Source organism: Ammodytes marinus, assembly GCF_949987685.1.
Source record: "Ammodytes marinus genome assembly, chromosome: 23".
NCBI lineage: Eukaryota > Metazoa > Chordata > Actinopteri > Uranoscopiformes > Ammodytidae > Ammodytes > Ammodytes marinus.
The window spans coordinates 9,413,538-9,439,409 of record NC_137227.1 but is presented as its reverse complement, the minus strand read 5'-3'; the positions used below and the strand labels follow the sequence as shown (position 1 = coordinate 9,439,409).

The 25,872-nt window shown below is 41.1% G+C and overlaps 1 protein-coding gene across 1 annotated transcript; it reads left to right on the top strand.

Annotated features, from left to right (window-relative positions):
- On the top strand, positions 1-25,268 carry mtm1 (myotubularin 1). The gene is made up of 16 exons (XM_080051626.1): positions 1-88; positions 3,343-3,425; positions 4,320-4,392; positions 5,907-6,001; positions 6,443-6,553; positions 7,329-7,430; positions 9,033-9,116; positions 9,740-9,889; positions 10,563-10,748; positions 11,354-11,536; positions 11,911-12,066; positions 12,297-12,344; positions 12,502-12,594; positions 17,310-17,423; positions 17,519-17,695; positions 19,355-25,268. Exons 2-16 carry the CDS (start codon positions 3,369-3,371, stop codon positions 19,550-19,552), a joined length of 1,827 nt encoding a protein of 608 aa, XP_079907752.1. The 5' UTR covers positions 1-88; positions 3,343-3,368; the 3' UTR covers positions 19,553-25,268.
- The last annotated feature ends 604 nt before the right edge of the window (positions 25,269-25,872 follow it).

The window sequence follows — 25,872 nt, the reverse complement described above, 5'->3', positions numbered from 1 at the left end:
CAGCCCGGCACGTGACGTAGAGTAAGTTCCTGCTGTGGCTTGAGGGAAATAGATCGACATTGAGCCACGGGAGAATCGCACTTTGCGGGTAAGTTAAGACATTTGGCCTCACCGTGGCCACCTTAGTCAATATCAAGTGTTTTTCAGGGCGGTTTGGCGGTGGTTTTTGTGCATTGTGGCTCGGAAATAAGCTGTAGTTCGGGCGGAGCGAGCTGTCGTACCGTCTAGGCCTCCGCTATTTCCTGGTGCAACTCTACAGCTGTGTGCCTACTGGAATGGCCAAGTTGAAAAAGTTCAGGATAGGGTGTTTTGCGGGAGCTTTGTTCTTTTCCACTACGCTAGCAATGGTTGTGTTTACTCATAGGTTGCCATTAGCCATGAGCCCAACTTATGCCATTCTCGAAAGGGAAAAAAAGACTGAAAAACACCAGCACTTTGGCTGTTATTCAAACCTTGGAGCTGCACCACACCGCAAACTGCTCCTCAGCTGTCAGGTTTGTGTTACTCTGTGGAACATGCTAGCTAACTGACCGTCCCACCCTCAATTACACCGTACTTTTCCTAACTGCCTCTAACAAAAACAAGTGTATTCAATCTTTCCTACGCAATCTTATCACGTTTTCTACTTTTTGCTCACAGATAAAATGAAGTGGGCTATTAGCAGATATAAGCTAGCGTGTGTTTCCAAGTGAAGGTGTTTTCTGCTTTGTTGTTATGTGATGATCATTAGTCGCCTCTTTAATAACGTAGGCCTACAGGAGTCATGGTCTGAAGCAGCCCCAGATGGTCAAACATATTTAGTATGGGATTGACAGCCATGTTCCTGGTTCTAATAGGCTATCATTTAAAGGGGTAGAAATGCATTTTTAGGCTAGGCTATATGTAAATAAACAGAACGTGTTTCTGTGATCATACTGAAATCAGATACATTATCAATGTTATTGACGGATCTTTAGTTTGGCAGATATATGTATCGGTGTGAATCTACTGTAGGCCTTTGTATAGCATTACAGAACAGTGTTCATTTTGTTAGGGTAGACTACCTGATTTTGATGGCTTTAGTCTTTGACATTGGATGGTTTTAATACAGTTTCCATCCACTACAACTATCTGTGTCATTTTTGTAGGCTACGTAAAAGTCTTCAATTATTTATAATCTAGGATACTGGGCTATTTAACATCCTGTAAGAAATCTACAGCCATCTCCGTCACCATCTTCTTGTTCCTGTCCGAAACTGTGTTGACTGACTAAAGTACTGTTAAGTGCCCGGGTTGGGCCTGGGAAGAGCAGCTCAAAGATGGAGCAACATTAAAATAAACTGAATGTAGGGCCTAACCATTATAAATAATGCTGTATTATATGGTAAAATAATGTTGCTAAACTGGCCTATATATGCGTGGGTTGTTTTAGATGTTTTGTAGCCTCTTCAGGCCACTCTAAGTAACGTGGCACAAAAACACAAACAAAACAGTAATTTATTTATATTGTATTTGTTTCAATTTGTTTTTCTTTGATCAGAAATTTAAAAAAAACATTTGTCATCATATCGTTATCCTTATCAGAAGTTACCTTTTTTATTTATTATTTGTATCTTTTTTTGCATTATAAAAAAAAAAGGTCATAAGTATGTGTTGACAGACTGGAACGCTGGTATAAATGTCAAATCCCAAACATATATTAATGGTGTTTGGTAGATCTCCATTACAGAGTCGGCCCACTGGAGATGACTGGCATGTTTATTTTTACACTGTAAAATGACCGTTAGTGGGCGGCATATTTTCACCACAGTTCTTTAATAGCCAAGTTAAGTGATTGTGTCGATTTTAAAAATAAATAAAAAATACAATATTTCAGATATACATAATGTATGCACTTTGCTCTTGAAGAGATTAGAAAATATTGAGATAAGTGTTCGTATTTCATTATAGCCTTAACCATTACGATATTGTTTACAGGCCGTTATATAGCACAGCCACACTTATGACTGATTAGCGATAAGTAAGCCTGATTTTTATCTTTTAATATGTGTTTATTGGCTGCAAAATCTATTTTATAATCTCTGAATAACATAACATGATTCCTATATAAAGTCTCAGTTTCACTTCTTCCTCACTTTCTCTCTGTCCACATTACTCATGCCTCCTCTCTGGCTCACCCACTAGCTGCATATTTTCACTTTCTACGTCTCTACTCTCTCTCCTCCAGCTCTCATTTTCAGACCGCTTCAATGAATGAATGGATTAGTATATGTGTCACACACATTTGATCAACCTTGTGAAAATGTGATGAAGCATTTTCAATGTAATAAGTTCTGTCCATATTCTGTTCTGCGGGCCTGTTGTCATGTAAGCTGTCTCAATTCAGAATAAAGGCTGACAGTATGGGTTGACTGTGTATGAGTGGCTGCACAACCCGCATTACAAATCAGCCAGTTATTAAAGGTGGAGTCCGCTTGTTGTAATTTTTTTTTTTTTTTTTTTGTCAAAATCAGTGAATATCTCCTCGCAATCTGCAAACTGTTCGTCGGTGGTCCCCCTTTGTTTACATACCATTTGTTTACATACCAGTTTACAGAGCCTGGGCTGTGTATTAACACAAGAAAAAAATCAGCGCACATACACACAGTATGGACAGGTAGCGGATCGTGAAGAGATAATCACGGATTTTGAAAAGAAAAATTGTTTTGACAACAAACGTTCTCCAGAACAGCTGACTACACCTTTTTAATAACTGGCTGATTTGGGTTGTGCAGCCACTCATACACAGTCAACCCATACTGTCAGCCTTTATTCTGAATTGAGACACCTTAAATGACAAGAGGCCGCTGAACAGAATTTTAGTGTCTTCTGGATTTACTGTGTTATTTCATCTGGGAGATTCAGGTAGTTTCAAAAGGACTGCTAGCTGAACACACACACTATTACCAGGCTGTTCTCTTTACATCTCCAGCACAGAAGCATATATGAGTTTAGCTGCTGGTTCACAGACAGTCACTGGCTGGCCGCGGTAGAACAACAGCACAGCACGCTGTGGCTGTGAAGAAGTAGTGGAAACATCTATCTCTTCTGTTTTCTATTTGTGTTGTCATTGCTGCAGTTGCCATGGTGAAGAGGAGGTCCTTTTGGTTAGGTGACCCCTGAAGCTGCTCAACGTTACACTCTATCGATACTTTATCTTTACTATCAGTTAGGGGCTGCACAATATCAGGAAAACATGCGATAACATTGTTGAATATTGCGATGGCGATTATCCTTTGCGATAATTAAACAAATACTTAAAGTTGCATTGCGTAACTTTTTCATCTAAATGAATGTGTGTGTTTCTGTCTCTCTCTCTCTCAGCCTGTGGAAGCCCCCCTCCCTGAGCGATGGCCTCACCCGTCTCCGTCTACAACTCCAACGCCTTGGACACACACATCTCCAGTGTAAGTCCTGTTCAGTGTGTGTCTGCTATGTCAACTTTGAAATATTATATTTTATAATGATTTCTGTTGAGCTTGCATATGCAAATTCTACATGGTGAGAAGAAGTCAATGAGCAATGAAATACTGCCGATGGTGCTAGCAACACTTACAGGATGGTCAGAGCGAGGGCACTAAAAAAGAGTGATTGGGGAAAGCCATTCCTGACATTCAATAAGAACAGGTCATGATAAAAACACAATAAAGCTAAAAAACATGTTAACTTAATGATCCTTGTTATTGTAATGGAATGAATACACATTTTATTGAAAGCCCAATGCTAAAAATTAAACTAAATTGAACTTTATTTAAGAACAGACTAATTTACCTATGGTTTTGATAAGAAAAATTCAAATCAACCAAAACTAAGATTCCAAAAAAAGGATGTGTAGAGCTAAGGTTTCAATTGTGGTTGCTAAGCTCCTCAAATCCTCCTCATAATTTGTCACATCGTGCATCTTAAAAAGGAAAATTGCCATGTGTATAATGTGGTTGGACATTGAATCTGACCACAGATCAACTGGCTCAAAGCAACAACAAAAAACGCTTATTCTCCCCATTTCTCGTGTGATACTTACAATGAAAATAAAAAGCACAAGAGTAATGTATACATTTGTGGTTGACACAGCCAGTCCTTTTAACCCATTGATGACTATGGCAATCTAGGATGCATGTCCTTAATGCCTGAGGGTTTTCTGAAAAAATAGTATGAATTGGCAGCATCAGGCAGGAGATACAATGTGGCGTCTCGCAGCAGCCGTCATCAATGGGTTAAATAAATGAATGTGTTACTGCAATTCATTCTATTATTTTTTGTTTGTATGCCTTTTTTTAAATGTGTGTGTTGTGTGTTTGTAGACCTCCAGAGAATCTCTGAAGATGGAGTTGTTAGCGGATGTGTCTCTGCTCCCAGGGGAAGAAAGAATTACAGGTGAGTAGTACTCATTCAGTCACATGTTAGATGTGTTTGTTTACTCTGTATGGCTCACCCTTTGGTATAGTAATCATGGTGAAGTGTTTTTTGTCCCAGACACACCTCGGTCAGGTGAACTGCTGGAGATCATGTATGTAGTTTTTTGCTGTAGTTTTTTTCTACTCCATATGCTTTTCAGTTAGGATGCGCCAAAGTCTTTAACTCACACTTACCCACACAGTCCTTGTCTTGAGGACAGGAGACAGGTGTCTGTGTTCTGTCTAACACAGGTGCTTGTATTCTCCACCAGAGGACAGTAGAAGGTAGAGGACCAGTTATTGATATGTAACAGTGACTTCTCATTGAATTCAGTGGTCAATGTCATAGTTGTATTCTATTCTTAAAGGTGAAGTAAGCGGTTTATTTATATTGATATAAGTGTTAAATCGCTCTTTAGTCATACAGTAATCACTTACACGATGTGCGTGTTTCATAACGCCAATCTCTTAGTCAGCTGCTCTGCATGTAATAAGCAATTAAACTTTATGTAGCATCCCGAAATTTTATCCAATCACAAGAGAGAACGCTACATACCGACACCCGTCCGCACCCGTCTCACTCCATGGTCTCACTGCCGGTGCACGCCAGAGCAACACATGGGTGAATGTTTATGCGCCTACAATGGCGGAGCAGGTAAAAATCCTTCCCAATGTCTGTTTTGATGGTTTTTATCATGTTTTATCTCACTTATGGATCTGAGATGATGCTAGATAACTTGCTGCTCGAAGACCGCAGTGCATTAATGTGGTGACGTAGGGACGAGTGAGGGGACTGCTAACTGCAGTAACTGACAGGAAGTTAGCTAAAAGAACCATTCCGCTTACAGCTCCTTTAATGCTAAGTTAGGCTTTCGCGGTCCTGACTCCTTGCTCATTCCACAGACATGAGGTTATTGTGAACTGTTACATATGCAAGAAAGCAAATGACCGAATTGGACTTTGTTGTAGGTTGTCACAATTTTTCTAGATCTGACTAATGTGAGTACAGTGCTTTATTACTGATTGGAATATTGGCGAAAAGTAAGAGCTCCAAATGGTCCCCAAATGATCATGTAAGACATCATACAAGACAGTACAAGGCAGAATAGTTCTGTACTGGGTGCAGTTTGGCACACCTCTGTTCTAATAGTTAATTTATGAATCCACCATTACTCTCTGCTTCAGGTTGTAACGAGTGGTTATTTGAGGGACTATTTCCTTTCTATCGGCTCAAACCGGTCTAGCCATTCTCGTCTGACCCCTGGCCATCCACAAGGCATCAGTTGGCCCAACTGAATTGGCAGGATCCTGGAGACGACTGGCATTTAGACTTTTTTCCCATTACAGTACTTACTACTTGGCAACAATATAATGACATCTGAATTAGAGTTTTGATGTGAAAGGGGAGATTAGTCTCAGCCAAAACGTCTGTGTGTGTGTAAGATCTGTAGTAAGAAGTTAAATGAACAATGTTTTGTATTAATCTGTTTTCAGATAAAGACATCATCTACATATGTCCGTTCAATGGAGCTGTGAAAGGGAAGGTGTTGATCACCAACTACAGACTCTACTTCAAAAGCTCAGATTCTGTAAGTCCCAGCTGAACGTGTGTGTGTGTGTGTGTGTGTGTGTGTGTGTGTGTGTGTGTGTGTGTGTGTGTGTGTGTGTGTGTGTGTGTGTGTGTGTGTGTGTGTGTGTGTGTGTGTGTGTGTGTGTGTGTGTGTGTGTGTGTGTGTGTGTGTGTGTGTGTGTGTGTGTGTGTGTGTGTGTGTGTGTGTGTGTGTGTGTGTGTGTGTGTGTGTGTGTGTGTGTGTGTGTGAGAGAGATGCACTTCCTCTTGAAATATAAAACATTTAATCCATATTGTGTGTGTGCTCTAACATTGGCCAGGGAAATCAGTCATGTCTCTACTGCATAATAACAAAATTAGTAAAAAGTAAGGGACCCAGAGTTGAACCTTGAGGCTCTCCACATTGATTGTTCATAATAAGAGAATAACGGTTCTGACCTGCTGCTGCTTTGTGCTGCAGGACGTGGCGGTGATGCTGGACGTTCCTCTAGGTGCCATCGGTCGGGTGGAGAAGATGGGCGGGGCGTCGAGCAGAGGAGAAAACTCTTACGGCCTGGATATCACATGCAAGGTGAGCGTGTGTGATTTTGTGTGTCTGTATCTGTCTGTATCTGGGTGTGTGTGTTGGGTACAGCATAAAAAAGTTGTTAACTCAACTGTATTCATGCTAGATACCGATTATCTATTTATATGTGCAATTTCACATATCAATTTGATGGAATTGTCCATGAACTTAATTTTTTTTAGTTTTGTCGCATTGATCAGCTATGAACAGTAATTCTTATGAATACAAGTAAAGTGTACACGTAATTGAGTTATGTCATGCATTAAAGTCTGCAAAAAATTCCATTCCAATGTCACTACGATGATCACTGTGCACTTATCAGGTGTATACAAAGCTCATTAGGATGACATGTACAGCTTATGAGTTGCATTCCATTATGCAATGCCATTTCAAAGTTCAATTCTTGTTTTAATGGCAGAACTTTTGATGTTCTAAATCATTTACATCCATACTATACGTTTGAACATGAAAGTAGTCGATTGGTGTTTACGTGGCAAAAAGTGAGATTTGACCTCTGCAGCCCGCTGCCCATCTCTGCTGCAGGCTACAGGCTCTAACCTACATTAGCTTATACTTGCATAACACACCCAAATCTCCTACTTGACTCTGGGTGGGTGAGTTGCTTTTTGGGTAATGGAGGCATTTGTCGATTTATGGTTCTGCTACATTGATTCTGATCCTTTTTTTAAACTGTCCATATTGACGGGCGTGCGTGTGTGTGTGTGTGTGTGTGTGTGTGTGTGTGGACTGTAAAGTAATTGATCTTGTCTGCCCCCCTCAGGACATGAGGAACTTGAGGTTTGCCTTGAAGCAGGAGGGTCACAGCAGAAGAGATATCTTTGATCTCCTCTCCAAACATGCCTTCCCTCTCTCAAACAGTCTGGTAAGGCAGCCTCTAACTCTACTGCCATCTACTTTTAACTGGGTTTCTGCAAAAAGGGACACCTTGTTCTTTGGGATAGTAAGGGAATGCATTGGAAAGATGATACAGATGTAGGCTAATCATGTCAGAACGTTTGCTCTGCATTGGCAGTGTAAACCACAAGGGAAATCTGTACATTCAAAAGCACACTATAGGGACTGCTTAAAAAAATAATGTATACTATGTGTGTATTTGTAGCGGCAAATCTTTAAGTCCACCTGGCTAAGAAAGGACATGCTCCTGCTAACAATTTTCATGCAAATGCTGAAATGCAGAGGTACAGCCCCCTCATATGCTATGACACACAGCTACCCACCCACAGCACAGCTACATCTGCTATGCTAATATTTCTGCATGCTAAAATTAGCGTCAAACCTTACCAAGGCTATTTCTGTCTGGTTAAGGCCAGTGTAGATCATGAAAAGGCTTGGAGTTATATCAGACGTTCATGGTTCTGGCAGGTTGAAACTGACATGAAACTGTCCTGTCAAATGATCAACAACTGTGTTGGAAAGTATCTGATTATTTATATAATAAATAGATAACAGTGCGTAACATTTTGTTGCATTTTTTGCTAGCAGTGAACAGAAGCTAAATATTTTGATATCTAAAAACCGTAGAAAATATTAATCTGGTTCAGGGTCTGGGCCTGTATATGACAACAAAGCATTTATTTGTCATATTTTTAGTGCCAAAATTTTTAGTGCTCTGAAGAACTTTCAGTTTGTGTTCATTCTTGCACCCCCTTTGAACAAAAGCGGTAGTGTTTTCACTACGCCAGCTGCAGTTTTTTGATGAGCATACCCATGACAAATAGCCTGGCTCCGCCCGCCTGCCTACTTCCGGCCAAATTTTATTTTCCCTTCAGTAGTCAGTCTGGGTGTACAGCCCATTTCCCAGTTTTGCCGGAGATTCGACAGCCGGTCCAATCAGCGAACAGAGCGAGTGGAGTGGCTGAGAACGATGACGTCGAAGTCGCGCTCCAGTTTCAGTTGCCAGAAGCCGGCTCATGACACACGTGACGACCAAACGTTATGCGATTGGTTGGCTAATCCAGAGTGGCACTGGGCAGATCCAATAGTTTTAAACTTTAACAGACACCCGCCTCCATGAGTGAACGTTTGCCAATTACAGCACTGCCAGACCTTCTGTACAAATGAAATGAAGTACGATGGTCTGGTAGCACCAGGCTACACGACAAAGGCATTAATAATAACTATATAAAAATAGCATTCTTTGCACTGACGGTTGCATTTGCTGTTACATGTCATTTATGATCATCAGAGGAAAAATTTGACAAACAATTAAGGCATATCATTTATTAATTAGAAAGTCAACAGAAAACTTTACAATTTTGATCCAATGTCTATCAAGATCCAGCTACTGTGATGTGAAGAAATTCTGCTTTATTGTTTGTTGTCATCGTAAACAGAACAGTTTTCTCATTAAAAGGATGGGAAATTACAATGAGCATACTTGTGTGTGTGATGGGCCAACTGTGTGATTGCTATAGTACCCTTGTAGCCTGTCAATTAAAAGTGTTCTTCTGTCCCTTCCATCCAGCCATTGTTTGCATACGTGACTCAGGAGAAGTACGAGGAGAACGGCTGGAACGTCTACAAACCAATGGAAGAGTTCAGACGGCAGGTAGGAGGGAACACAAGTGCAGCATCAGGAATTTACCACCACTATTACACTATCAATACTGATTCTTACTACTGTACATCATTTTGTTAAAGGTGCACTATGCAGTTTTAGGGAAGAGGGATTTTTTTTACATTTGCAGAGCCTGCAGTTAGTCTAAAAAACATATTTTCTCTACATGTAATTCTTAGTACTGAATCATTATATCATCATAAATCCAAACCAAACGAATTTGAGACACCTGGAACCAAATGTGAGACTAGAATATGTTTGTAAACCAAACTGTGGGCCATACTGCTGTAAACAACAACAGTCTAACTAACTAAGGAAGTTTAAGGAAGCTTTCTAACTTCAAACTGTGTTTCAGTGATCCAATTTTCTTTGAGAGGAAAATTTGTTTATTCAGCTATGAGAATATACTGTACCTTTTTTAGAATATGTTCTCTTCTCTGACACGCCCAAAATGACTTAGTGCACCTTTAAGTAAAAAAAGTATGTAGAGGTGTTAATCTTCCCAAACCAAACGAATAAAGTGAAGTGAAACATAAACATTTGACTAAACCTGCAAAAAGAGCAATGTTGAATTCCTTCATAAACTAACTGATGGTGCTCATTGTCTTTTTTAGGGCTTACCTAATAACAAGTGGCGTATTACATTCATCAATAAGAGCTACGGGCTGTGCGACACCTACCCCACTGTGTTGGCTGTACCCTTTAAAAGTAAAGAGGAGGACCTCCAGAGAGTGGCTACCTTCAGGTCAAGAAATCGCATACCGGTGAGCAACAAAAACTGATCTATGTGAAACTGAATCATGCATGAGGATTTCAATTCCTTTAGTGTGACAAAAATACTTCATTCAAGTTCCACTTACTAGTTCTATAGTATGGAGTAATAAGAGATACCAACCTTTAAGAACTGAATTGAATACTACATCACATCTATACAAATGTTAAAATGACAGTATTGAGCAGAAGTGAAACTGAAAATCTATTTTGTAGCGCCTAGCTTTGCTTTTGGAACTGTTGTAATTGCGGCATTTCCAGAGTTTGTGTTGGAGTCATGTTACATTTCCTCATTTCTGAATCTGAACTAAAATAAAACTGGAACTACTTTCATTTCATCTAATTCTTTTTAAGTTAAACCTAAAAATGTCCTTTTCATACTTCAGTTTTGCCTTTACAACAGGCAGTGAACCGTGATGCCTATTTTGTCATTCTGTCCTGTGTAGTTAAAGGGGGTTTATATAGAGTAACCAAACCAGTGTGGTCAGTAATGCAGATTAAATAAATGACTGATACTCAAGGTATGTGGACATTTAAGCTATCTCACTTAAAATGCACATCTTTCACCACTTTCACCCTGGAAGCCATTACAAGTTACCTGAGAGTGACTCTGTTTCCTTCAATGCTGCCTAAACCGTTTTTTTAACGTGTTTTTTTCCCTCTTAGGTTCTGTCCTGGATCCACAGGGAGAACCAGGCGGTGATCGTGCGCTGCAGCCAGCCTCTGGTGGGCATGTCTGGGAAGAGGAACAAGGACGACGAGCGCTACCTGGATATGATCAGGGAAGCTAACGACACCACCAAGCTAACCATCTACGATGCCCGGCCCAACGTCAACGCTGTCGCCAACAAGGTCAGAAGAAGGGGTCACATACACCAGCACTTATAAGCATCAGTCTGAAACGTCATTAATGAGGGCAAAAGTGATGGAAATTATACACATTTTCAGGTTCAAAATTGTAATTTGGCCTTCTACTAGAAACTGTTTTTATGGTTTAGTGTCCAAAAAACCCTTTTAGATTTTTCTCAGTGCCATTGTTGAATCTCCTCTGTTCAGCCTCTGTCTGAAACACTCCGTTTTAGAGCCTGTCTCTTTAAGCCCCACCTTCCAAAAATCCAAACCTGATCTGACTGCGGGTTTGATTATAACCGGCAGTTAGATTCAAGAGAATCTGAGGTTGTGGCCTATCACAGGTGGTGGTAGTGCTAAATTAGGTTGGTAATGGGGGGGGGGGGGGGGTGGCTAATCCCCCCCTTTGACATCATATGGGAAAAAAAAAATTGACATGTAACTCAAAAACAGTCTTTTGACATATTTATTTTGAATGTTTTCGGCCACTCTTATTTTCTCTCATGCCTTGACATGTAAGATGATTGTGTGCACATGTCCTGTTTGTGTTAAAAAGCAAGGGATTCATTTAACCTCATGTATTCAATGGATATCTTTGCTCTCCACAGGCCACAGGCGGAGGCTACGAGGGGGATGAATACCAGAACGCAGAGCTCATCTTCCTGGACATCCAGAACATCCACGTCATGAGGGAATCCCTCAAGAAACTCAAAGACATCGTCTACCCCAATGTGGAGGAATCTCATTGGCTGTCTAGTCTAGAGTCCACACACTGGCTCGAACATGTTAAGGTAAGAAACAGTGTTTGACAGTTAGAGAGTCAGTGATTCTGGAGGATGCTTTTTTGCCAAAATCATGTAATCATAATAATATCTGAAGAAAAAAAATCATACACAACAGGTATGTAGCTAGCTATGGTGGGCCCCCTTGTTTACATTCCCATTTACACAGTCTAGACTGTGTATTCACACTGGATTTTTTTTTCAGCGCACACATAGTACGGATAGGTTGTCAATCGTGAGGAGATATTCACTGATTTTGACAAAGTGATTTTAACAACAAGCGTCCTAGAGAATCATTGACTCCACCTCTAATGGCCTGTCATTGCCCAACATTCCAAAGCCTTTTGCTTAAACGTTATCCGTGTGTGTTTGTGTGTGTGTAGCTGGTGTTGTCAGGAGCCATCCAAGTGGCAGACAAGGTTTCCAGTGGTAACTCGGTGGTGGTTCACTGCAGTGACGGCTGGGACAGGACGGCTCAGCTCACCTCTCTAGCCATGCTGATGCTGGACAGTCACTACCGCACGCTCAGAGGGTTCCAGGTCAGTAAACACACAAACAAGATTAGGAAAGGATCCTGTTCATCCACACCAAAGGACATGGTTTTGAGCAGCACTATTAGCTGTTATTGATCTTATGCAGTGGTTCTACTGTACTGTATGTCCCTTCTTCAATAGTAAATATTTGAGAATATGGCTTCAGTGACTGAATGGACAGAAAGTTAAGTTTACAATTGGCCTGATGTGATGAACATTTCGTTGTGTTGATTCAGGTGCTGATTGAGAAGGAATGGATCAGCTTTGGACACAAGTTTGCCTCGGTAAGTAACATTTCTACAGCTCTCGTCTTCACAATAACAGTGTTTTTTCTATGCATTCATATTACATCAAATTAATTTGTTTAAAAAAAGAAAATGGCCCTATTGACTGACACAAATTGTTTGTTCTCCTATTAATTGTGTTTGTGTGTGTGTGTAGAGGATAGGTCACGGTGACAAGAATCACGCAGATCAGGACAGATCACCCATCTTTGTTCAGTTCATCGACTGTGTATGGCAGATGACTAAACAGGTATGTCAATCAGGTGCACTCATGCGGGACATTTGTCACGTGGCAAAGACAGGCAGTACCAAACTAACAGAGGGCTGCTTGCACTGGTTATTTCACTGCAATGAAAACGGGGCCTTGAGTATTCAAATGTCATCGCCAAATATAAATATTGTATACTCAAAGCCACTACGAGTAACTTTTAAATATCTTTAAAACAGCCTCATGTTTCCTCTGATAATCATAAATTACCTTTAACAACAAACGAGACCATCAGTGCAAAGAAAGACGTTTTTATATAGTTTTTATTACTGCATTTGGTCTGGTCGCACAACCAGTCCGATTTTCAGTTTGCGCATGCAGGCTCTATGGTCACATATTCGGATTGGTCGCAGATTTCAGTGTAGCGCAGCAACGCGATTCAAGAAGCCTATCCCTCCAAGTGAGGGAAGGGGAGCGGGAGCCTTGTTTGAGACAGTTATTTGTTGTCATAATGACTGATAACGGTGCTGAACCATCAAGGAAAAAAAATAAAATGCAATGAAGAAAAGCTAAAAGGGAGTGCGATAGACGGGCGGGAGGAGAGTGTTGCCAAGCAACGTATACACAATTCCACGGGAGTGAACTAGACTGCAGTGTTTACTCCTAAATGAATGAGCGGTACTAAAACAATTCTTTCAGCTCCGTGCGAGTGGTTATAGGTGAGTCAATCTAGGGAAAAAAAGGGCTTAACCCCAAAAAAATTGATACAAAAGGTTTTTCAATGGATTCCAGTAGTATTTGGTGTGCTGAATAACATACTAAAAGTCTACCAAAATCTACCCCCCAGAAAGCCCTCATTTCCAAGATGGCGGCCGAAATGGCGGCGGGTAGCTTGAAATGGCTATATCTCAAATTGAAAAAATGTTGCAAAGGAATTTTCAACTGATTTTGGTACCTCTGGACATGCTTACAAACATACTAAAAATCTAGGAAAATACACCTTCCGGAAAGGCTTCATTTTCAAGATGGCGTCCAAAATGGTGGCTGGCCAAGCTTAAAATGGCTATATATCTCAATAGAAAAATATTATTCAAATGATTTTTCACTTGATTCTGGTACCTGCAAATATGCTTATGACCATACTAACAATCTAGGAAAATATACCTCCCAGAAAGGCTTCATTTTCATAATGGTGTCCAAAATGGCGGCCGGGAGCGTAGAATGGCTATATCTCAAATGGAAAATGTTACAAAAGAATGTTTCAACTGATTCTGGTACCTCTATACATTAAGAAAGTGCGACAAATCTAGGTAAATATAACTGCTAGAAAGGCGTCATTTTCAAAATGACTGCCTGATGGTATAGGGGAGGGCTGGGCGATTAATTGAAATTCAATTTCGATTACGATTTTGGCGTCCCTCGATCATGAAAACAAGATAATCGTAATAAATTGATTATTGTGTCGCACGCCGTGTCTTGTGTGGTAAATGCAGCGAACCCTTCTGTGCCCCCACCCAAACACTTTCGCTTTCAGCGATTGCAATGCAATGGTTTATTCAGCATAAAGTTAAAGTACTCGCCCAAGACTGATGTTAAATCGAAACACAAAAGCCTTGCGTGAGCGAAATAGCGAGTTGCCAGTTGAAACTCCGTGACGGTGGGTAACGGTGTCATTCACAGTGACACCTCGCCAGTGTGAGCCGCCGCACAGAAAAGCCCTGTGGCTTTACGGCTAAAATGAACCGGGGATATCCTGCCTGTTAACGTTGTTGATGTGGAAGGCTTCAGCTCAGATCTTGTCATCGAGACGACATTGATGAGGTCATTGAAGACGCATGGAAGTGGAATGACTGACAATCAGAGAGCCCTTTGGACCATGTCAAAGTGCATAACATCACAGTACAACACCGCAATGCAGGAGTTCACAAACCAGACATACACAACATCAGAACAGCACAAGGACTCAACAGAGGCAAGGATGAAAAGGGATGCTGCTGACCTGGAGAAGATCACTTCAAAACTTGCTATATGGTCACCTTTCTCTCCAGACTCTTCTTTAAGGAATGTTGTTACAGGTGTTGTTGCTGAGGACGGAGTGAACGTGCATGATTATGACTCTGTTGGACGCAATATCATGCACAAAATGATTGGACAGCCTGCATTCACGTTCTCATTTAGTAGAAAGGATAAAGCCATAACCCTTGGACAAAAATCGTCTATCAAGGTTGCTCCTGATCGAACAATTGATTTTGCACTTCTTTTTCAACGTTTCCTGATTGTCTCCCAAACTGGAGAGCTATCATTGGAGGAGGTTATGCGTTACGAACTCAGTCCTTTCCCTCCTGCCCTCTTTGAAGCTGGAAACATCTTCCGCATGGCTGATAAACCACAACTTGCGCACGCAATCTGTGATCATGCAAGTGATGCAATCCTAGATTCTGTACCAGAAACAGATCATTATGTTCTTGATGGAGGTTCACTCCTTCACCGAATACCATGGAAGCACGGACAAAGCTATAGTAAAATTGTGCAGTCATATGCAGACTTCACCATCCAACATTATGGCTCAGCTACAACCATTGTGTTCGATGGCTATGGGGATGGGCCATCCATTAAAGACAACACACATCAAAGAAGAGGAAACAATATTCATCCCATTGTCAACTTCACTGCTGAGACAGAGTTCTCAGGTAAGAAGGAGGAGTTCATGTCAAGAGATCTGAATAAACAAAGGCTGATCCAAATGATAAGCGATGAACTGAAAGAAAGGGGTTGCACTGTGGTCAATTCAATTGGAGATGCTGATGTAGACATCGTAAGGGCCGCAGTGGAATCATCTCTTCTTCACACCACTACGCTGATTGGAGAAGATACAGATCTCCTTGTCTTACTACTTCACTATGCACAGAGAGATAGTAAGGGCGTATATTTCAGATCAGACAAGTCAAAAGCTGATGGCAGTTTTAAAGTGTATGCCGTAAACCATTTAAAAGAAGTACTTGGACATGATGTGTGTTCTCAGTTGATGTTCATCCATGCTCTCACTGGCTGTGACACAACTTCTCGGATCTTCGGGGTTTGCAAAAAGACTGCTTTCCAGAAGCTTGTAAAAGGGGATCCCGTCCTTCGATCTTGTGCCAATGCATTCATTGTCCCAAACCAGACCACAGAGGTGATTGATGACCTTGGGTGCCAAGTAATGGCTGTCCTCTTTGGTGGAAAGTGCACAGATTCCCTTGCAGCAATGCGATATAACATTTTCAGCAAGAAGGTTGTCTCAGCTTCATCAACTGTAACGCCTGAACGTCTGCCACCAACTGAATCGTAGAGCGTACTACCAGGTCATGGTCTGGATGGGAACAGAAGATGGTATGGATGCCCTGAACTGGGGGTGGAGCCTGCAGGACAATAGATTTGTCCCACTCATGTCAACAACGAATGTTGCTCCAGACAGTCTCTTGAAGGTCATTCATTGTAACTGTACCACTGCCTGCAAGACACTCCGCTGTTCTTGCAGAAAATATGGACTACCTTGTACTACTGTCTGTGGACCATGTCAACTTAAGGAATGTGACAATCCACTTAACAAGTTTCTTCCAGAGGAGCCCGAAGATGATGATGAATAAAGACCACAATAAGTGTGGCATTTATGTTATTCAACAACAACACCACCTTTCTAGTTTGAATAGTAACCAATTTGAACCATTTAACCAATGTAAGCTTACAGGCAGTCATTTTGAAAATGATGCCTTTCTAGCAGTTATATTTACCTAGATTTGTCGCACTTTATTAATGTATAGAGGTACCAGAATCAGTTGACATTCTTTTGTAACATTTTCCATTTGAGATATAGCCATTCTACGCTCCCGGCCGCCATTTTGGACGCCATTATGAAAATGAAGCCTTTCTGGGAGGTATATTTTCCTAGATTGTTAGTATGTTCATAAGCATATTTGCAGGTACCAGAATCAAGTTAAAAATCATTCGAATAATCTTTTTCTATTGAGATATATAGCCATTTTAAGCTTGGCCGGCCACCATTTTGGACGCCATCTTGAAAATTAAGCCTTTCCGGAAGGTGTATTTTCCTAGATTTTTAGTATGTTTGTAAGCATGTCCAGAGGTACCAAAATCAGTTGAAAATTCCTTTGCAACATTTTTTCAATTTGAGATATAGCCATTTCAAGCTCCCGGCCGCCATTTCGGCCGCCATCTTGGAAATGAGGGCTTTCTGGGGGGTAGATTTTGGTAGACTTTTAGTATGTTATTCAGCACACCAAATACTACTGGAATCCATTGAAAAACCTTTTGTATCAATTTTTTTGGGGTTAAGCCCTTTTTTTTCCTAGATTGACTCACCTATTAGTATACCTGCATCAACTCATTGCAATCAGGTGTGTGTGGCACTGACTGGCATTAGTTAATGCAGTGTCACTAACCACTCTCATGAAAAGAAAAGAGTCTGTGCCCTCACACTTTCAACACATTGACATGCACTAATTGCGTCCTAATCATTTGACATTCGCACGGCCGGCACACGCTAGAAATCAGCTTTACGACAGCTGGCGTCGTAAAAATACTACAGCTTTTGTCCAAAGTGGTCGCCAACTGACAATGTTACTCGTAGTGGCTTTAAGCTTTAACATACTCTCCACAATTTTTCTGGTATGCCCATTAAGTTCACTCTCCACTGTGGATGGATGTTAACGTGGTTTTAGGAGCAGGGCTACATTGCTCACTCATACATCTCTTCTCAGTTTCCTACAGCCTTTGAGTTCAACGAACGCCTCCTGCTGACCATCCTGGACCATCTGTACAGCTGTCGCTTTGGGACCTTCCTCTACAACTGTGAGAGTGCACGAGACCAGCATGTAAGACTGGACCTAAAACACAAGTACAACAATAAGCTTTAGACTTTTATTGCATTTCAGCTTCCCAATCACCCCCTGTGTGTTCTATTGTTCAGGAGGTGAGGTCGAAGGCGGTGTCTCTGTGGTCTCTGGTCAACAGTAAGATGGAGATGTATCTAAACCCCTTTTACACCCCGGAGTCGGGCAGGGTCCTCTACCCTGTGGCCAGCATGCGCCACCTAGAGCTGTGGGTCACTTACTACATCCGCTGGAACCCACGCATACGACAACAGGTAGGTCTTTCTAATGCCTCGTTTCCACCGAGTAGATCGGAGCGGTTCGGTCCGGGTAGTTTGGCTTTTCATTTGCCAAAAGTTGGGTAGGGTACGGTTTAAGCGCACCTAACCGCTCTGAGCCGCTCCTAATCTCAGTACTCCTCCGTAGGGGTACTAGCCGCCTGAAAGGGTGCCGAAAAGGCGGAGCTACACACTGCCGTCAATTGATTGGTCGAAAGAATCATTTCCGCCATGTGTAGTCATCTCGGCAAGAGTGAAGAGATTCTTGTGTTTTGGCGAAAATGTGAGCACAGCACTGTTTATTGTGTGGTGTTTTTCCTCGTCATTAAATGAATCAGTTGGCTACACTGTGTCCACTGCTACGATGTCACGTAGCTGCCGCAGCCAGCGCTGTTCGCTCACTGTCTCTATCAGTTGCACCGAGCCGTCTCTGTGCTCACAACAACACAGGGGGAATAAATAAAGAAGCGGCTGGTTTGACCAAGCAAAAACGAGAGACCGCTGGCTTGACCACAGTTGTTCCACAGCCCGATAGTTTGACCCACATTCTGGCGGCGGCTATCGCAGTCCAGCCTAAACCCCGCCCTACCAGTAAGGGTAGGGTCGGCGGTGGAAACACCACAGAGATTCTTAAAAGTGAGTTGTCCCGCTCTGAGCCGCTCCGACCCGACCCGCTCTACTCGGTGGAAACGAGGCGTAACATACTGGATTACTAAGTCCCAGAACATCAAGGGCATAGAAGCCATTCTAGTCATTACATAGCAGTTGGTTTGTAGTAGTGACGCCAGAGGTTCAGGTCTCTCTGCTAAAATAGATAGAGAAATGATCTGTTGACCGTCATCTCGACATCATACAATTCTGGTGTGTCTTTCAAAATAAAACCTCCCACGAGTGTATAGGCCTATGTGTGCAAATATAAACCAGTGCCTGATTATAAACACAATGATTCTGTCGAAACTCACATTAATTAAATGTATCATAAAAAGACGTGCAGTGCATATACTTTCACTGCTTTTCCCTATGTCATCGGCCTGATACGTATAACTTCCCCCGGGACTGGAAACACAGTGCGTTTACATGCAGACTCATAATCGGATAACTAAACGAATAAGACCTCAACAGGACTTTTAAACTGCATGTAAACACCTTTATCCAATCTACTTCGGACACAAATCGGCACAATAACGGACAAGAGAAGTCGGATAAGAACACCTAGATAATTCGTTCATTGTCGGCTTTCTCTCTGCATGTATACAAGGATCGGATATCGCATATCGGACTTCTCGTTCTGTGCTTGTGTGCCTGCGCATGATAGGCTACACCATGGGTTATTGACGGAAGAGAACCGGACGTGGCTCTAAAACCACTTGTTGAAAGCATGGTTGAAAGGGCTACAGCGCCACCTAGCATAGTGGAGACAGCCATGCATCGGAAATTTATCCGATTTATGAAAGGCCATGTATACTCAGACAAGTGACACGGTCCGTTCGAGTGTCTTGTTCGATATATGTGATAATCCAATCTAGTTGTGCCATGTAACCACACTGACTGACAACACACAACCACAGGAACCTTCAAGTTCCCAGGACTTTTGGTGGAAAATAAACTTTTGTTGTTCATGACAATTGAGTTGTGTGTGTATTGTGTGTATTGCAGCAGCAGAGTCCAGTGGAGCAGCGCTACAAGGAGCTGCTGGCCCTGAGGGACGAGTACCTGAAGAAGCTGGAGCAGCTGCAGCTCTCTGACTCTTCCCCTTCCTCCCGTCTGGCCAATAGTCCCGCCCCCAACGCCTCTTCCACCTCATCCTCCGCCACGCCAACACAGCAGTACACACACCTACACACTCCGCTCTGAGGGCCAGTGACACACACACACATATACACACACACTTTCAGATATATACTCATCGACTTGCACTTAATCTCCTCTTCACTCTGATTTCTTGTCAGTGTCTCTCACACACACACACACTCGCGCAGGGATTTCATTAGTATTGTGCAGTCCTAACTGGATAACAAAGAATGCTAATAAGATTTTAGATTTGATTGTGAATTTTTTCTAACGCCATAGCGGTCGGTGGTGGTGGTGATGGTGATTTATGCAATACGTCACAGTACAGCCTTTGTCACACAGACTTTTCTACACATTATTACAGTGAAGCCTTAAAAGACGTTTGGGTGGCTTTTCAGTCCAAGGGCTTGAACACACAGGACACACAGTGGAGGTGTGTCAGCGCTCACACAGGCAGTAGAAGCAGAGCGGAAGTTATGCCTTTTCTCTCTCTACGGCATACTCTGATTTGACAGACTTTATGGTAGTTTGACTACTACAAATTTTGTGACTTAAAGCCCAACTTAAATCGAATAGGTTAACCCTTATTTCGTCCAATGTTTGTCTTTTTGCTGCGCATTAACACTGCAACATTTTGACAGACAGCAGTTTCATCTGTGCTTTTAGTTGAAACACATATCTAAGACGTTTTTATCGATTAAATATATTTTTAAATACTAAGAATGTCAGACAAATATATGTAAAAGAAAGGTTAAGTGATAAAGATCTTCTTTCTAGCTTTTTCCAGAGAATTCTGGAACCTTCCGCTGCACAGTTTAGACTCTACTTCTACAAAAGTGGCGAGAGAGAACGCATAATCTTGCCCCAAAGATAGACGATGGTGGAATGCAAATCAACAATAGAGACTTTCCATTTCCTCTGTAACACATCACAGTCAGATGTCAGCACACTTACAGTCTGTCTTTGTCAGACCGGCTCCTGCCTGTGTCCAGCCACACAACCGTTGGTGTCCTGTGTGGAATCAAGATGTCATACAAGTCTCACTTTTCACACTTGTTCCTATACTTGCTGCACTGCTACTGGCTGTTGCCCTGTCCCCTTGAAGAGTTGATTAGAACTAGTGCAGAGCGTATGCAGCGGGAGCTTCCACAGTGGATGTCACTAAGTCTCCTGCTAAGTGTATATATATATAAATCAAGTGTGTCAGAATTGGATGGATTGATGTGGAATATGTTCTTTTTCCCCCCTGCGGATGGAAGCGAGAGCGATCTCTCCATCGCCTAGGTTGGGTTATCAGCTAAGCTAATCTAATCAGTATTTTAAAGCAATTCCTAAACTATTGCATTGGAAGCAAATACATTTCTAGCCCAGCAAGCAAGGTTTGGTGGCTTAATAATCAGTAGTTAACTTTTTTTGATACGGTTTGAAATATATATTTGGGTGCTCAAGAGATCTAGTGTAAGGGAAATGACGTGGTGCTGGCCTCTGATCCTGGATCAGCTCTTGTAATATTAGGCTCTCACTAAAAGCCAGCCGCTGGCAGGAGAATGCAGCCCCCAGGTCCGTGATAGCCTTACCATGCCAAGAACACGGGTTTTTAGGGACAGTGAGCAGAAATCAAACAGTTGTAGGTCTCACTCCCCCATTTAAGACACTTTTTGTACATCAGACTGTTTCTAGATATTGTCTCTCTCTCTCTCTCACATGTGAGCTCAAAGCACGTGTGCCTTTTGGACAGGTGTTGGCTTTGTGTGCTTGAGTTTTCCCCCAACATTTCAATGGGAGGTAACGTGGGGCAGTACATTTTGTCAATGGTCCTATTACTTTTTTGGTTTATAAAATTGGATTGACTGCTCTATTTCTGCTCTTTCTGCCCTATTAGACTTAATTGATAAGATTTGTCTTGCAAATTGTTTTCACCAGACATCAGCATTGAAATTGATGCAAAAAGCATGTTATCATAACTATTATGGGGAAAGCCATATAGAAAATTAGGTAAAGTTGTACAATTAGGAACTTTTTCATATAGAAAGTAACTGTCGACCAAAAAATTCGTTTAACATAGGAAATTATGGAAGATATTTTTGATTTAAAAAAAGAAAGGAATTTGTTCGAAAAATATTAAAATAATGAAAGAAATTCAAAGCCGCTGGATTTCCTTTCTTATGTTCATATGTCTTTCTTTTGTCATCTCAGAATGATGAGATGGCTAATAAAACTTATGGCCTGTTACATAAATATTATTCACTGCTCCCTTAGTGTGACCTAGTATCTCATAATCTGACTAATACATTTTAAACAAGTTAAACAAGAATTATTTCATTTTATAACTTTTTATTTAAAATATTGTTTAACCTCTTGTTTACATGGGCCTTCCATATTCGTTTCCTCAATAAGAACATAAAATCCAACCTGTCCAAAATGCAAATGCTTTAATAGTTTTCTCTTTGGGTTTTGGAGCTGTCATGGAGCTGGTGTCTATAGAGTCAAACTCAGGACATCACATGGACAAGTGTGTGTGTGTGTGTGTGTGTGTGTGTGTGTGTGTGTGTGTGTGTGTGTGTGTGTGTGTGTGTGTGTGTGTGTGTGTGTGTGTGTGTGTGTGTGTGTGTGTGTGTGTGTGTGTGTGTGTGTGTGTGTGTGTGTGTGTGTGTGTGTGTGTGTGTGTGTGTGTGTGTGTGTGTGTGGATAAAAAGAGGAAGAATGTTGGAAACAGTTGACACAAACTCAGACAGAACATGATTTCCAGCATGCTGCTAAAACGTCTGTCACTAAAGTATGTACTGTATCCCAACACTTTGTCAAGATGATGACAGGACTGTTTATTACAATCGCTTTTGATTAATTTGTCATTCTAATGAGTTATGTCTGGTAGTAGGCCTCAGTCTCTGGCACTTTATTCCAACCTGGGTCACCTAATAAATAACTGGGGCTTGACTACTGGAGAACTGTAACTTTAGGAGTTGACTCACATCATTTAGCACACCATAATCGGACTGTCGGAGATGAATTCATAAACATGCACATGACGACTGGTGTGTTAAATCTGCAGTGTTCGCTAAAAACAAGCATAAAACCCATAGATGACTATTAAAATAAACTGTCCCGTGTGCAGCTGTGCTCCAGCTGCATACCCAGGACAAAACTGCTCCGAATATTTTTTTCAAACTAATACAGGGTATAGATGGATACACGTTCATTTCATCTCTACATTGCCTCTTTCAGGCAGGATTTTTCTCCATTTCCTGAAATATTTCTCAATATAGTAACATATGTGACTCAAAGGAGACTTTAGATGTTATAGGTATGCTGCCCAATAGAGTTGCAAAGTGTGCGAAGATTTTTTTTCCAGATCGATTTCCACGGCTGTAAATAGGCAGTTGTAATGACCGAACCTCTTTCACAAATGGATATAGTGTTGCGTTCTTTCCCGATGAGACAGTGTTTTAACAGAGCAGTTTGTTTACCTTGGTGAATGTATAGATACAGGAAAAGTGTTCTCAACTTCGTTGCAATGACCCTAACCTTGTTGTTCCGCAACATATACCCCACAGTGAAGAAGACTTAAGTCCCCAATGTCAGGCTGCCACTATCGGCTCACATGACAAATGCAAGCGTAGCGTTTGGATGTTTCCTACCAAAATGCTCTGTGCGAGTAATTCCTATTTGTATGATTGAGACATAATGGCACTTTACCTCTGGAATCCATGATACAAAGTATACAATCTGTTTTGCTGATGTACACAGCATCCTTGAATTCCTAAAAAAAAAAGCAAGAAATTTCAGAAAAGCCTTTCTTCAACTCATTGGGATTTCAGCCAGTTGGAAGCAATATTGCATTGAGGTTAATGCATTGGGTGTATTGTAATTTGACAGTTTCATTAGTGAACGAGGTGCACTTTGTCATTTTGCAAAGTGTGGTCCATATTTGTGCCTTGACTTCCTGTGGGAATAATCTTCACCTCTTCATGGAGACGTACTCTAGCTATCCTGGGTCATGTTGTAGAGATTGACTGCTCTGTAGTTCAGATTTCCAAAGGGAGAAAAAGCCTTCTGTCCTCTTGAGTTGAGAGGGTTGCCATGCTGTTGTTTAAGGCTGTGTGCCAGTCTGAAGAGGGAGGAAGTGGGCGTTCACTCACAAGCATTCCTCCAGTAACTATGAGCGCATATGACAGAGTACCAAGTAACTAGCTTTCCCCTCGCTTTATCCCCGCAATATCTTACATGATGTGAACCAGTTCACATAGTGGCAATACCAACTATATATTTTATGATCTAACTTGGAGCGACTCTGTTGGCCCCTGTTGTTGTTGTCACACCCCACGGCGAGATAAGATTGATTTCATAATTGTGATTGGCATTGAAGTACAATAGGTCCAAGGCGTAGTTAGCCTAGCTTAGCACAAACCAAGATGTCCGACCTGAAGATGAGTTTTCCGTAAAATGTCCACAGCAGCCTTACCTTACCCTCACCAGCCTAATGCCACAGTTCGGTTGACTTTAACCCAATGGCACAATTTTGGACAACTAACACAGTCACAGACAAAAAGAAAAAGCCTGATAAATTACAGTTGAAAGTATCCGAAACTGACTTGACTTTCAACCTGTTCTGGTAACTCTATCTCCTCTCTTTGGCATGTCGTTATTTAAGAGTAAATTGATATTTCAGGAGTGGACAGATCAATCCTTCCCCCTCTCTTAAGATGGCACTTGGACAATCCCACATTTACATTCAAAACAACTACTGTATATAGGAACTAGTTCTTTGACCCCTAAATCTTTCCATACCTTGTATACAAATGTCATTCCAAATGTCACAGCATACGGTCGGAATGAGGAAATTTGCGTTTCATTGTAATTCAAGAGAGAATAGGACTGAGGCTAACTGCAAGTATGTAAAATCTCAAACATGACACCTTTCTCTGTCTGGGTGGCTCAGAGTAGGGAGTGCTACCGTCTTCCTGCGTTCACACAGAGGTGAATTAACACAGGGTTCTAACAAATGGGTTCTCTTGACAAGTGTTTGACTTCCTTGATGAAAAGTTTGTTGATATAACAACGGAGGACGAAAGTAATTGCAACAGAAAGTGTGTATTGGTCTGATGGTGGGTGTGTTTCTAAGAGGGAAAAAAAAGACGAAAAATCTATATTTTTTATTTTTTACTTTGTACAAGCACCATGATGTAATTACCTCAATCGAAAACCTATTTTACTGCCTAAAGGTCTATTGTTGTAAAATAAACAATTATTTTGTGTAGTGTAAAATCTTGCAGTTTTATAAAAAAGGAAAAAGTAATGTTGGTTCAGAAATTGTTTGGTATAAAATGTGGATTTCTGCTCCTTTGGTTAAATACACTTTTTTGTTTTATTTTGGAGGGCATTTTTTTGGGGGGGTTTGTACTGGCTTACCCAAGATGAAAAAATGGAAGCTTCAGTATTCTTTTCACTTCCCACAAAACCATTAGTCATCTTCCTCTCAGTTCCCCTAAGGATCTTAAGCTTGTGGATGTTGGCTCTGTGGTGGTGAAGCTGAGAAGTATCTCACTGGCATTGGTCATTTCACTTTGACTCTTTTATTAATGTATGGGGATTGTAGGTTTTGTGTCATAATATAGCCTGCTTTTTAATAAATACACATGCCATGTGTTTTCATTTAGGCATCAACAAGGGAAAGTGAATACATTTCAAATATATTTCTTTTAATCATGTTTTATCTTCTCCACAGTTTGTTGGATGGCTCCTGTTGTGTAAATATTACTGATTAAATTAATTTAAGGAATTCTGACTCCGGCTTCTTGCATGCGTTTTTCTTAATAACATGAGATTTGCTTTTTCATGTGGATGTGAATTTATCTTTGCTCAAAGCATTTTCAGGTGTAAAATCTTTCATGTTTTCACATTTTGTCATGGTAGCTCCAAGATATGGAAATGCATTTTATGTATTATAACTTGCATTTGCTCAGCTAAAATCTATATCAACAGTCTTTCATTATAAGTCTTGTTTTTTTGCCACTTTTTTCACACCTGCCCATTAATTTATATATGTACAAAATGTCCTGTACATAGGGGCACAAGTTGGTCTGGAATTTTGTCTCAGTTCAGTCATCATTTCTTGAACCGAAGCCGCATAGGACAAAGTGCTTAACATTGATCACTTCTAAATGTCTTTCAATTTAGATACACTTATAGTAAAAATAAAATACTATTCACGAGTATGTAAATAATGTATGTGACTGTTCAAAGACTAATTTTGTTTTATAGAACATTTATAAACACAATTTATTTACTAAAAAAAATGTTTTGTCCATTTCCTCAGGGCAACAGTGTGCTGTTAAGACAACTTTTGTTCAGCAATATCACAGCTAAATGAAGCCATGTTTTAA

Coding starts and splice junctions, on each gene's coding strand:
- mtm1 (XM_080051626.1), top strand. CDS start 3,369: ATGGCCTCACCCGTCTCCGTCTACAACTCCAACGCCTTGGACACACAC. Junction 9,890..10,562: donor GGTCAAGAAATCGCATACCG/GTGAGCAACAAA, acceptor TTTCCCTCTTAG/GTTCTGTCCTGGATCCACAG. Junction 12,067..12,296: donor GCACGCTCAGAGGGTTCCAG/GTCAGTAAACAC, acceptor GTGTTGATTCAG/GTGCTGATTGAGAAGGAATG.